General features: G+C 35.5%; 1 protein-coding gene across 1 annotated transcript; it reads left to right on the top strand.

Moving 5' to 3' along the window:
• Window positions 1-1,221: 1,221 nt before the first annotated feature.
• Window positions 1,222-4,197, top strand: LOC120208280 (fasciclin-like arabinogalactan protein 17). Its single transcript, XM_039207590.1, has 2 exons — window positions 1,222-2,612; window positions 3,794-4,197. Exons 1-2 carry the CDS (start codon window positions 1,301-1,303, stop codon window positions 3,853-3,855), a joined length of 1,374 nt encoding a protein of 457 aa, XP_039063521.1. The 5' UTR covers window positions 1,222-1,300; the 3' UTR covers window positions 3,856-4,197.
• The last annotated feature ends 8,972 nt before the right edge of the window (window positions 4,198-13,169 follow it).

The following is a 13,169-nucleotide window of genomic DNA, read 5'->3' as shown; positions in this document are numbered from 1 at the left end:
TTTATCTAAAATGTTACATGTCTACTCTAAAAAGTTAAATAATCAATAATAATTTCAGTTACAACCGAGAATATTACATTACAACGTGTTTTAACCTAAAATATTACATATCTATTCGAAAGCGTTATATAATTGATAATAATTTTTGTTACAACCGAAAATATTACATTGCAACATGTTTTAACTTAAAATGTTACATGTCTACTTTAAAAAGTTAAATAATTGATAATAATTTCGATTACAACCGAAAAATCTTAACCACAACTATTTAAATTACATCAAAATAATTATACAATTTACATAAATTATAATAAATTATTATTATAATACTTTCAGTTTTAACCTAAAATATTACGTAGTTTATTTAAAAAAAAAATACATATTTAATAAAATTTTCAATTATAACTTATTTTCAACTCCCTTAACCTGACATTAAACTAGTATATTTTAGACTGATATATGGAGGGAAAATAAATGTAGGGAGGTTGATAAGTAAAAAAATGGTGAGTGTTTTGGAGAGGAAACAGAAAGAGAAACAATCAAATGGTGGGCGAGGGATCGGCCGGTGGAGGCAGCGGGAAGACTAAAGCTTGCGTATCATTTTTATTCCTTGGGGGACTTAGGCTTAGCGTTAAAACAAAGTGGCCACATTTTTCTATTCTCTTTTTCTTCATTTTAGGACACCGACAGATTGCCTTTGCCTTCACTTTAAGCCAGCTTTTGTATTAGCCTCGGCTAGCCTTCTCATTCACATGCCTTTAAGTCTTAACTAGGACAGTAAATGAGTCAGTTTGAGAATAGTTAAATTTAATTTGATTCTAAAATTTTAAATTAAGGTTAGATTCAGTTTAAAAACTTGTGAGCTTAAATTTTTTAAATTTAACTTAAATTCAAATATTTATCAAATTTTAACTTAGTTAATCTCGAATAATTAATAATTTGTTTGATCTTATTTACAAACTTAGTCATTTGGCTCAAGTCTTAAAAGTCTGAACTAAGAAGCCGAGCCAAGCAATATACTGACAAGTGACAGAACAGGTTCTCCATCTTCCCACGAGTGGTCCCCTCTTCCAGCCTGTCTCTTAACTCCAGCTTCTCTCTCATCACATACCTAAAAGCCCTCTCCTTTTTATTCTTCTTCTTTCTCCCCCTCTTCTTCGTCTCCATTGTTGTTTGTAACAAAACTCTACATTTGTTCCTCTAAACTCATCTTACTTGCACCTCACTTCAATCAATACCCACCACAATCTTCAAATATCTCATCTTTTGATTGTTTGCTTTTCAGTTTCCTTTGAGCACCATGGGTTCTTCTATCTATGGTGGCTCTTCTTCCCAGATCTTTTTCATTTTGTTCTCTTTTGTTTCCTTCGCCATAGCTGCATTGCCTCATAACCCATCTGGGAAATCCTTTGCTTCGTCTGGTTCGGGTCAGATTAACTCTAACTCAGTCCTCGTTGCTCTTCTTGACTCGCATTACACTGAGTTAGCTGAGCTGGTGGAGAAAGCTTTGCTTCTCCAGACTCTTGAAGAAGCGGTTGGCAAGCACAATATCACCATTTTTGCTCCTCGTAACGAAGCCTTGGAGCGTCAACTCGACCCCGAGTTCAAGCGCTTCTTGCTTGAACCTGGAAGCCTCAAGTCCCTGCAAACCCTTCTCCTGTTTCACATTATCCCTAAACGGATCGGTTCCCACCAATGGCCCGACCCAAAAACCGGCTCCGTCAAACACACCACTCTTTCCGATGACCATATACGCTTGTCTTCCAAATCCACCGGCAGAAAAGCTGTTGACTCAGCCGAGTTGGTCCGACCTGACGACGTGATCCGACCCGACGGAGTCATCCACGGGATCCACCAGCTTCTTATTCCTCGTTCCGTCATAGAAGAATTCAACAAGAGACGTAATCTCCGGTCAATCACCGCCGTATTACCTGAGCGTGCGCCTGAAGTAGATCCTCGCACCCATAGGTTGAAGAAGCCGGCTCCGGTGCCAGTTGGAGCACCACCGGTACTCCCAATCTACGACGCGATGGCTCCGGGTCCTTCACTGGCACCAGCACCGGCTCCGGGTCCTGGCGGAGCTCACCATCATTTTGATGGCGAGAGCCAAGTTAAAGATTTCATCCAAACTTTATTGCATTACGGCGGGTACAACGAAATGGCCGATATTCTAGTAAACTTGACGTCTTTGGCAACGGAAATGGGGAGACTGGTTTCCGAAGGTTATGTTATAACAGTCTTGGCTCCCAACGACGAAGCTATGGCGAAGCTTACTACCGATCAGTTAAGTGAGGCTGGGGCGCCAGAGCAGATTATATATTACCATATTATCCCCGAGTATCAGACCGAGGAGAGTATGTACAATGCGGTCCGGAGGTTCGGGAAAGTGAAATACGACACGCTGCGGCTGCCGCATAAGGTAGTTGCTCAGGAGGCTGATGGTTCGGTGAAATTCGGGCATGGTGAGGGATCAGCTTATTTGTTTGACCCTGATATTTATACGGATGGAAGGATTTCGGTTCAGGGAATCGATGGGGTTTTGTTTCCCGAAGAAGAAACCGAGACAGTTAAGAAACCGGCTGCTGTTAAGGTTGCCTCCAAACCTAGGAGAGGTATTGTTCTTCTTTCTTGTAGTTTAATTTAACTCTGTAACTGTTCTCTGCTTATTTGCTTAGGTTATCCAGTTAATTCATTCTTGTTGGGATATAAACACAAACTATGAAACTTTGAGCTGTTAGTTGATTTGTTTTTAGATATTATCCGTCACCGCCGCTCAGTGACCCATACCCTTAAGTATATATAGACATGGGATATATGGCAGTCTCTTAACTCTGCTAGTACCTTGTGGATTTATCAGATAGAAAGGATTAGTATTTAGCTTCGAAATAGTCGATAGGGTGTGTATAAGAGAATGGGAGATTGAGGTTGAGGGAGTGATGATTATTAAGTTAGAAGTTGGATGGTGTTGTTTTAGGTGGTGGGACATATAGGAATCATGGCATAGGGGCATCTTTTTGGTGATGGAGGCTTAACTTTTAAACATATGTGAGTGGATGGTAAAGAAACCGGGGAGCGATCCTAACTTTGCTTAGCATTACCGAAATGAACCAATAACATCTTTCCATATTAAGGAACGATCACATAATTTGATGGATGGTGAGACCAGGTTGATATGGGACATCAGAATCGTTCTTTAATCAATCACTCATTAGAGAGAGGAATGCTAAATTTGTTATAGTGTTTAAGTGATTTTTGACGATAAATACTCGGTTTACCTTTCAAGCAAGGATTGCCAAGCGTAGAATTTATGCTTTGGGGAGTGGGAACTTGTTAATGGTGAAGAATCATTTGTGAGAAAGCTATACAATACAAATCATTTTGGTACAAGTATAGTAGTGTTTAGATGGAACTGTAGAAGAATCATATGTAACTAATAGGTCGAAAATATTTGTCGAGTTAGTTCCCTTGGCTGCCGACGAATCCATGTGACCAGAAAACACCCCAACAGGGCTGCCCAGCTTGTCTACCCCACCACAACTTCGTTGCCAACAAAACCTTACATATAATTAATTCCCATGCCTTATTATATGTTTTTCTTATCATTAAAGCTTTCACAATCAGCTGGCAAGATTTGTTGTGTAATTGAACTATACTTATTATTGGCTGACCTTAATTTTATATGGGGATTTGGTGGTTGGTATGAGGTTACCATTGAATTATTTAATTTATGCCTCATGTTTTGTTCACTTGAATTTTAGTTCGACTTAAATCGTGTTCCGATTCGATTGTGCAGGGAAGTTGTTGGAAATCGGATGTTGGATGTTTGGCACGCTTCGATCCCGATTATGTCAATAAATATATGACATTCTAGTATTGAGATGGAAGAAAAAGAGAAATGATAGGAAAGGAAACAAAGGTGAACAGTTCTCCGGGTAAAAGATGCAGTGTGATCTGCATTTGTTTAAGGATGGATTTTTGGAAGGGCCTGGTGAATGCTTGTTGGATAAACAAAAACAATGAAAAGAAGAAGAAATCCCCAGAAAAAGAAGACACAGTTTGGTGTTTATTTTGTTATAAATACTGTAATTACATATCATTTTTTAATTGTTTTTGTGTATGGATCACTGCCTCTTATTTATATAATGCATAAGAATAATAAAAAAATAAACAGCTTGGGAAAATTCATTTTTTTTATGATCATACAATTGGTTCTTTTGTTTTTTTAATTGTTTTGTCTTGTCAAACAAGTTGAAAGCTTTTCCTATTGTTCTTTAATCATTTTGGCGTGTCTTGTATTCGTTGTTTGGTCAATAATGGCAAAATTGATGTGATAATGGTTTGGTGCTGGGAAAAATTATTATTTCTAATCAGGATGGATTGAATAATGTAGAGGAAGACGAATAGAACTAACGGTCTTTGGGAAGATGTATGCATGGAAGATACGGTATCTTCTCCAATTTAAATGTTGTACATCTCTCGTTGTTCTGTAAAGTCTAGTTTAGATGTCATGCGGAAGACGTCATGCAATCAGACCAATTTTATAAAATTGTTAAGCGTTCTGATTGACTTCCTCTTATAATAGCAGTGAACATTAAAATTTCCAAAGACATTCAGTAAATGGCGGTTTAATGAGACATTGTGGCAATTTGCAATAGGGTTGGGTAGATTATTTAGGAGTGATTAGGCATTTTACCAGAATTTTAATGTGAAAAACAGGGTGTAAATGAGGCATTAGTTTGAGAAAAATAAAAGGGAACATGGGGTGTTGATGACAGTCAATGGTGCTATTGCCATATGTGTCGGTGGAGACAGGCTGTAGAGTTTGGTTTGGCTCATTGGCTGTGCTGTGCTGTGGAAATCAAATTATTGCTGCCAATCCACCTGACGCTCACACTGCTTGGCTATTTTTCCCACAAATCACGGTTGTCGTTTGGTTTCGGGGTGAATTAAAAATTATCGGGGTAAATTACAAGTTTGGTAACTAAATTAATATTATTTTTGTTCTATTTTGATACCCAAATTTTATTTCTTTTATAACTATACCTAATGTATGATTGAAGTTTTAATTTAGTACCCGCTGTTAAAAAAATAATAGAACTACTGATGTAATATTTTTTCTCAATAATGACGTGACATTATCTACGGTGACACATCAATATCACCGTTGATAGGGTAACAAAATGAACCTAAACTAAATGTTAGGTATGGCTTTGAAAAAAATAAAGTTGGGTACCAAAATGGAATAAAAGTAATAGTTTAGGTACTAAACATGTAGTTTATCTTTTCACTCAATTTTTAAATAATTCTTATTTTAACCATTTTGAGTTATGTTATTAATACTTTTTTATGATATGACATTTTGGTTGTTATTATTAATATATGTATCATATAGGATTAAAATGAAAAAGAATTAAATTATATCCAAATCATAAATTCAAAAATTATACCTAAACCCTGAATAAAAAACCCTCGCCCTCACCAGCCTTCCGACCTCTTCCTTTTCGGCCACATGTTGTGAGGAAAACATTGAATCTGAAGTAAATCCCCTTTCCACCGATCTCTTTATCAATGATTTCGACCTCCCCACCCAAATTCAATTCTTGTTCTTCCAAATTCAGCATACCAGCTTCAATTTTGCTTATATCAAGTATTGAGTTAGTTTAGGATTTAGGGAGACATAGTGTTAGTGGCCGAAAAGGAAGGGGGTCGGAAGGCTCGTGAGGGTAAGACAAGGTGGGGGTGGGGTTTTTTTTATTCAGAGTTTAGGGTATAATTTTTAGATTTAAGGTTTGAATACAATTTTATATGTTTATTTTAATTCTTTTTTATTTCAATCTTAAATGGCACATATATTAATATAATAATAATAATAAAAATGTCACACTATATAAAAATATTAATAATAAAGTAAGTTAAAGTGATTAAAATAAGAGTAATTCAAAAGTTGGGTGATTCAATTGAAAATATTTAAACTTTAATGACCAAAATAAGAGTAATTCAAAAGTTGGGTAATTCAATTGAAAATGTTTAAACTTTAATGACCAAAATAAGAGTAGAAAAATAATTCGGTGATTAACAATATAATTTACCTGAATTATTATGTTGGGGAACAACGTAAAATCATACCATATTTTAAGAGATAAAAGTTAAAATTTGTGTTAAAAAAATAAAATAAAATAATTAATTTCGAAATGAAAATGTAATTTCAATCCTCGAGGTTGGTTATGACATAAAATTAGATGATTTCCCCAAATAAATAAATGAAACATGTGGAAAAATAATGGGGATGTTATCTCAATCTCAGATAATGGATGGAGTACAATATGGCAATACATATGGATTGTTTGATATGATTTCTTCTACTGGCATGCACCCATTGCCTTTTTAATTTGAGGTTAAAAAGAAATAAGAAAATCAACAACCATTTGATTTAACGAGATACAATATTAAATTCTTTAAGAAATGTCAGAGGTTCGAATTTTAGTATTTGTGAAGGAAGCAAGTTAGGTTGGAAGGGTCGCCCTCATAATGTGTCTTTACAAAACTCGATCTGAATTAGCCGATCAATAGATCATATAATAATTATTAATTAAGAAAAACCAATTATTGAAGGAGTCCGCCATCACCTTAGTTGAGCTTCTTAGGGTAATGTAGAAATTGTCAAATTGTTAATGTATATATGTATTTATTAAATTTACATCACGAGAAATAGTAGGGTAATGAGTTGCCATAAAATTAGGATCATAACAACGTTAACTTACTCAACAAACCTGATCTCATGAATGAAGTGAAGATTATTTATTTATTTTTAAGGTAATGAAGTGAAGATTGAGTTTTAAATATTTGGTTCCCCCTTAATTTGTTCTTTGTCTGCTATAATTTAGAACGAACATACTTTTAAGTTATTCAGATGTTAAATATGTTTAAAAGATGACATTTACTATGTTTCAAAATGTGAATGTCATCATATACCACTATTAACTTTATTCTTGAATTTAAAAATCTAGGTTAGTCAAGTTGATGAGTCATAGTTCATTATCTTAACTCATTTTATTTATTTTGAATAGAATTGAGCTAAATAAAAATAAATAAATCCATTCAAGTGAAATTTAAAAAATAGGTCAAATTTAAATCTTATCAACAATATGATTGAATTTCAAGTTAAAGCAAATAGATTTGAAAATATTGTTGCACCCCGCTAAAGACCCTTCACACATAACATCCTCACGCCTAACAATCACAGAAGGATCCTATAGCACTTCTGAATCTCCGGCACCCCATAACTCCGGAAGACATAGAGAGAACATCTTTGGAAGAAGGTATTCAAATATCTAACATCCCTCATAAAGTCGAGGCTAGCTGATATGACTTCTGACAGCTCCACGTGACCTACCAGAACCAAATCCACTGTCACATGACCATATTCACTTAGCTTGCTAGCTTATGAGTAGCCATCATATCCTTATGGCTGACACATACACTAACGAATCCATATATAATCTCTCAAGCATATTCGACCTGCAGTACTTGTATGTGGGGACAAATATCCCTCGAAAAATAATGAGGATAACATAATATGCTCTCATCACTCGGATTATTCCCCTAACTAGTGCTTTATGACTGACATAACACCATCGACCTTGAGGCCTGCTGAGGCCGTTTTCCAAGAAGTGGGGATGCCTCTATTGAAACGTCGTGGCATGTTCTCCGCATTAATCGATCAAACAAGTTCAAATGCCATCATATCCTTATGGCTGACACATACACTAATGAGTCCATATATAATCTCTCGAGCATATTCGACCTGTAGTACTTGTATGTGGGGACGAATATCCCTCGAAAAACAATGAGGATAACATAACATGCTCTCATCACTCGGATTATTCCCCTAACTAGTGCTTTATGACTGACATAACACCATCGACCTTGAGGCCTGCTGAACCCGTTTTTCAAGAAGTGGGGATGCCTCTATTGAAACGTCGTGGCATGTTCTCCGCTTTAATCGATCAAACAAGTTCAAATGCCTCTATTATTTGAGGGAAGCGAAGATGCCTCCTCCCCGAACACGTTGAGTTGCCTCCACTGAGAGTTGAGATGCCTCAACCCTAAACTTATGACTTATAGAAACTACCCAAGGGGATGGAGAGCTTCCGCTCTAGCCATAGAAGTAATTCAATTATGTTTTAATGGGCATCAAGATGTCCTTTACCCTAGCGAGATCTATTCGAACTGTTCACTTCTACTTAGGCTAAGATGTCTTAGTCATACTTATAGAAATTTAAAGTGTGGAGATACCTATACTATACTTGTTATGCATTACCGTAAACTGATTTACCCCATCTAAATTGGTCGAAAGTGTTGAGATGCCTCTTCTACTCAAATAACTATTCTTAATACCATATGAAATAGTTGAGATGCCTCCAGCTTAACAATAGGAATTACCCTATTACTACATCATAGGGAGTCGAGAAGCCTCCACCTGAAAGTATTGATATGTCTCTTCTTGAACTCATACAGGGAAAGTATTGCCTCATAATCTAGCTATCATAGTTTTGTGGGTTTGCTTGAGAGTGTTGGATGTCTTTGCTCAATAACTAAACTTTCTTCGTTGCAATTATGAGTGTCGAGATGACTTTATCTTAGCAAGTGGAGATAGAAACTTCTTCATTTGCTCTTAAATGATAAAAAAGTCTATACTTGTTGAACAGGGACGCCTCTGAGAGGGTATATAGTTGTTTTCCTTACCGATCGAAAGTATTAAAATTCATTTTTATTAACATTGGTCGAAAGAGTTATGATGCCTCTGTCCTTACAATAGAAATTGATCTATTGCTAACCACATGACGTAAAGATGCCTCCACTTGAAACGTATAGAGCTACCTCCATACCGCTCATAATATTGCACTAGGAAGGAGTTTCCCCATAAATTGTCAAACATCTGAAGAATATGACATGCCTTTGCCAAAATAAAGGGGGACATAACCTCCATGATAGATGGTTTATTTAGTTATTATTTTGCCTTTAAATTGCTCCTTAGTTGTTGGTTTTTGTGGCTGATTTGTTCATTTTGATTCATTTTCTTTATAGGACACTAGATTCTGGAAATTATAATAAAATGACATAATTCTGTAGTTTTTTTAATTTTTGGAATCAAGGCTAGATTAGTGGGCATGACTCTAGGCATGACGCATCTGATGTGGTGTTAAGACAACACCTTACAGAAGGTACAATCAGCGTTTCTAGAAGGACGAATGTATCTTTTGCGTTTCTAGAAGGACGAATGTATCTTTTGCGTTTTTTGAAATTCAGATTCAAGTCAATCTCATGTTTTTAGGATTTTAGTTTAAATATTTTAAGAATTATCTTTATAAGAATTATCTTTAGGAATTATATTTTCTTTGTTTTTAGGATTTTTGAATGCTATAAATACCCTATCAGGGTAAGCCTAAAAACACATTCATAATTCATTCTTCTTCTTCCTATGGGTTTTATAAAGGTTTTTTAAGCTTTCTTTGTTTTTATTTTTAAAAATGCTAAGTATGATTGAAAAGCACTTAAAATATCTTCGGGTTATTTTTCTCAATTTTCTGGAGAACTAGGATAGGTAATCGACCTATCATTTAAAATCAAAACGCTTTTAAATAAAAAAGAGCTTATTGGTTTGGATGTTGTTCTAGTTTAAAGTTGGGAGAAAGAATCGACTGATGGCAAGTTTGACTTATTGTGAACACACTTAGCGGCGGTCCACTTAGAGAAATTGAGATCGAGCTCGATTCTTATTGAGACAACATAGTCCGAGTCAGGTTTTCCCAAAACTTTTAAAATTGAGTTGGTACTAACGATGATAGTGGTAGTTAGTCCACATAAGGACTGAAATTCAAAGATAGCTTTTGGATTTTCGGTTTACAAGAGAAAAAAACAAGTTACAGGGATTGAATCCTGTAGATTGTAACCGACATACATCCAAAGTAAAAATCTATTATGATGATCAAATGTAACTGAGGCAAAACTGAAACTTGAGGCTATTTTTACAATAAGTTTTCTTATCTCAATTTATATTAAATTTATTTATTTTTTTACTTTATCTTTATCCCCAATTATTTTTAAACAATTTCAGTCTCCTTTTTTCACTCATCCGCATTTTATCTTCCATTCTATCCAAATCCCTACCCTTTTTCATAATTATCCTGATTTAAAATAAAAAAGTTCACAACTTCAAAAACTTCAAAGTCCTCGTTATAACCAAAAAGAGGATGCCACATCAACAAAGTTTCAATTTCCATAGGGGAAGAGTTTACCTTAGGCTGCTCAGGGATAGCAAATGACGGTGGCGTGACATCCAACATGGACTGTGAAGTAGAACTCGACGGCATAGAGTAGAACATCGGGGTGGCCGTGGAGGATGGCCGGGTTGGCCGTGGGTTGCTTGGACCGACAGATGATTGTAGGGACCCGAGTAGCCAATGGATAGAGGAATAGTGACGGACATGTACATTGATGGCGGGGCTCTCGGTGGGGTCCCTTGCGGTCGTCGCCCACCATGACGAGAAGGAGGAGACATGTGCAGTGAGTTAGAGTCACTCAAAATTTGAATGAAAGTTGGGGCAGCGTGGCAACGATGTCCTTTGATGGTGACTGGCGGTGGTGCTATTTGGTTCATTTGGTTGCGCGTTCGCATCATTATGAGGATAAGAGAGACATCGACATTGCAAGGAGACGGCGAACAACTGACAATAACTGGTGCACAAAAAATGAAGATCGACGGTGTGATGAGGTGGTAGAACTTGAGATTAAATGGGTAAACCGATTGGTTCAAAATAGAGGAAGTGGAGGGAGGAAGACCTATGCAGCGCAAAGAGAAGAAGAAAGATGGAGAGTTTTGGCTTTTAGTTAGGTCACACGAGTATATAGAACAAAAAAGGAAAACGAGTTGGGAAAGGAGTTAAAATGGATAAATTAATTATAAGAAAATTTAAGAATTAAAGTAAATAATAAGTGAAAAGTGATAAAACAAAAGAGTTAGGATTGGGGATGGGTTTGGCCGGCTAGGATTAGGATAAACATGAGGGTTTGAGTTTTAAAGTATTTAAAAAAAATAGTGATAGGTGAGGTCCATTGAGAGTTAGAATAAGATTGGTTGTAGGTTAAAAAGTGGGAATGTGGGACCATCCGAAGCTTTTGAAACAAAAGATAAATTCTCCAAAATTTAAGTTGGCGGCAGAACCAACAAAATTGGCTTGGGAGTTGCTATTGTGCACCTATGGGTGGTGGGTTATGCTAACCTGCATTGCCTCCTATCTCCAAATATGAAACACTGCTCCTATGGATGAATATTCGATTGAAATTTAAATATGTTTAGAGAAAAATAAATTAAATTAAGCATTTGATAAAATAAAAGTAAAATGGAATGAAATAATTTTAAATGAAATAAAGTGTACTAAAAAATGAAAATAAGATGAAAATAAAACGAAATGGGTTGCCTCCCATCAATCACTTTTGTTTAACGTCGTTAAGTCGACGACTTATTTCCCCAGTATTTGGGTTCCTCCAATTCGATTTCTTTGATTAGACCAATCGGAGCATTTTCATAATACGACTTCAACCTTTGACCATTAACTTTAAATCGAATTCCTAAGTTATCTTCAACTTCAATAGCACCGTGAGGAAATACTTGAGTTACTCTAAACGGTTTGAGCCATTTTGATATGAGTTTTCCTGCAAAGAGTTTAAATTTGAAATAAATTAATAAAATCTTTGACCGACATAAAATGTTTTAAAAGAAAATTGACTATCATGGAATTCTATTGTTTTTTCTTTAAATATCCGAGCACTGTTATAAGCATTTCTTTGGATTTCCTCAAGTTGATTAAATATGTAACTTACAAGTTTCACCAACCCCATCCATGTCCATATTACATTGTTTATCTGCCCAATATGCCTTGTGCTCTAATTCAACCGATGAATGACACGGTTTATAAAAAAACAAGTCAGTATGGAGACATACCAATGGGACCTTTATAAGCGGTTTGGTATGCCTAAAGTGCATCGATTAATTTTAAACTCCAATCCTTATGGTCTGGTTTAACAATTTTCTTAAGAATTGTTTTAATTTCTTGAATTGATACTTCTGCCTGCCCATTTTTTTGTGGATGGTAAGAGGTAGAAATTCTTTGAGTTACTCCAAATTCAATTAATGAAATGGGTTCTTCTATAACTTATTATAGCCCGTGGAGTGCCAAACCTGAAAAAAAATAGATTTTTTCAAGAAGTTAACTATAGTTTTTGCATCATTATTTCAGGTAGCCTTAGCTTCCATCCATTTAGAAACATAATCTACGTCCAAAATCATATATGTATTTCCAAATGAAGAAATAAAAGGACACATGTAATAATTTCCCCAAACATAAAAAAATCTCACAAATTTGTACAGGATTAAGAGGCATTTCGTTTCTACGGCTTAAATTACTTGTACGTTGACATTTTATAAGTTTTACAAAATAGATAAGAGTCCCGAAAGATGTTAAAAAAAACCACATTCAAGAATTTTGTGGGCTATATGTTTTGGCCCAAAATGATCACCACAAGAGTAAGAGTAACAAAATTCTAAAATTGAATTTAACTCTTTTCTGGTGATACATCGTCAAATTACCTGATCTGAGCAGTGCTTTCACAAGTAAGAATCATCCCAAATATAGTATTGGGATTCTCATTTTATTTGATTGATTTTAGCTCTTGGTAAATATATTAGTAACTTACCTGTGCCTAAATAATTGACCATATCCGCAAACTATAGAGTTATGCTTTGCGCCACCATTGGATTCTCAAAACAGTGGATCGATTATGGAAAAAGGAATTCGACTTAAGTGATCAGTTACCAGATTTTTGCATCCCTTTTTATCTTTAATTTCCAAGTTGAATTCTTATAGAAACAGGATCCATTGGATAAGCCTCAGTTTTGTCTCCTTTTTGCATCATCAAATATCTTAAAGCTGCATGATCAAATATCTTAAAGTGGAATAATTTTTTTAAGTCGAATCCAAGGTTTGAGATGCATAGGCTATGACATGTGGCTCTTTGTCGATTTTCTAACCGAGAACGGCTCCAACTCTTGTATCTGATGCGTCTCACATTAGTTCAAAAGGGTAATTCCAATCTGGTGGCTGAACAAT

The sequence above is a fragment of the Hibiscus syriacus genome, unplaced genomic scaffold (genome assembly GCF_006381635.1).
Source record: "Hibiscus syriacus cultivar Baekdansim isolate YM2019G1 unplaced genomic scaffold, ASM638163v2 tig00016115_pilon, whole genome shotgun sequence".
NCBI classification, from domain to species: Eukaryota; Viridiplantae; Streptophyta; class Magnoliopsida; order Malvales; family Malvaceae; genus Hibiscus; species Hibiscus syriacus.
Note: the sequence above shows the minus strand (reverse complement) of the source record. Positions and strands in the feature narration are given on the sequence as shown.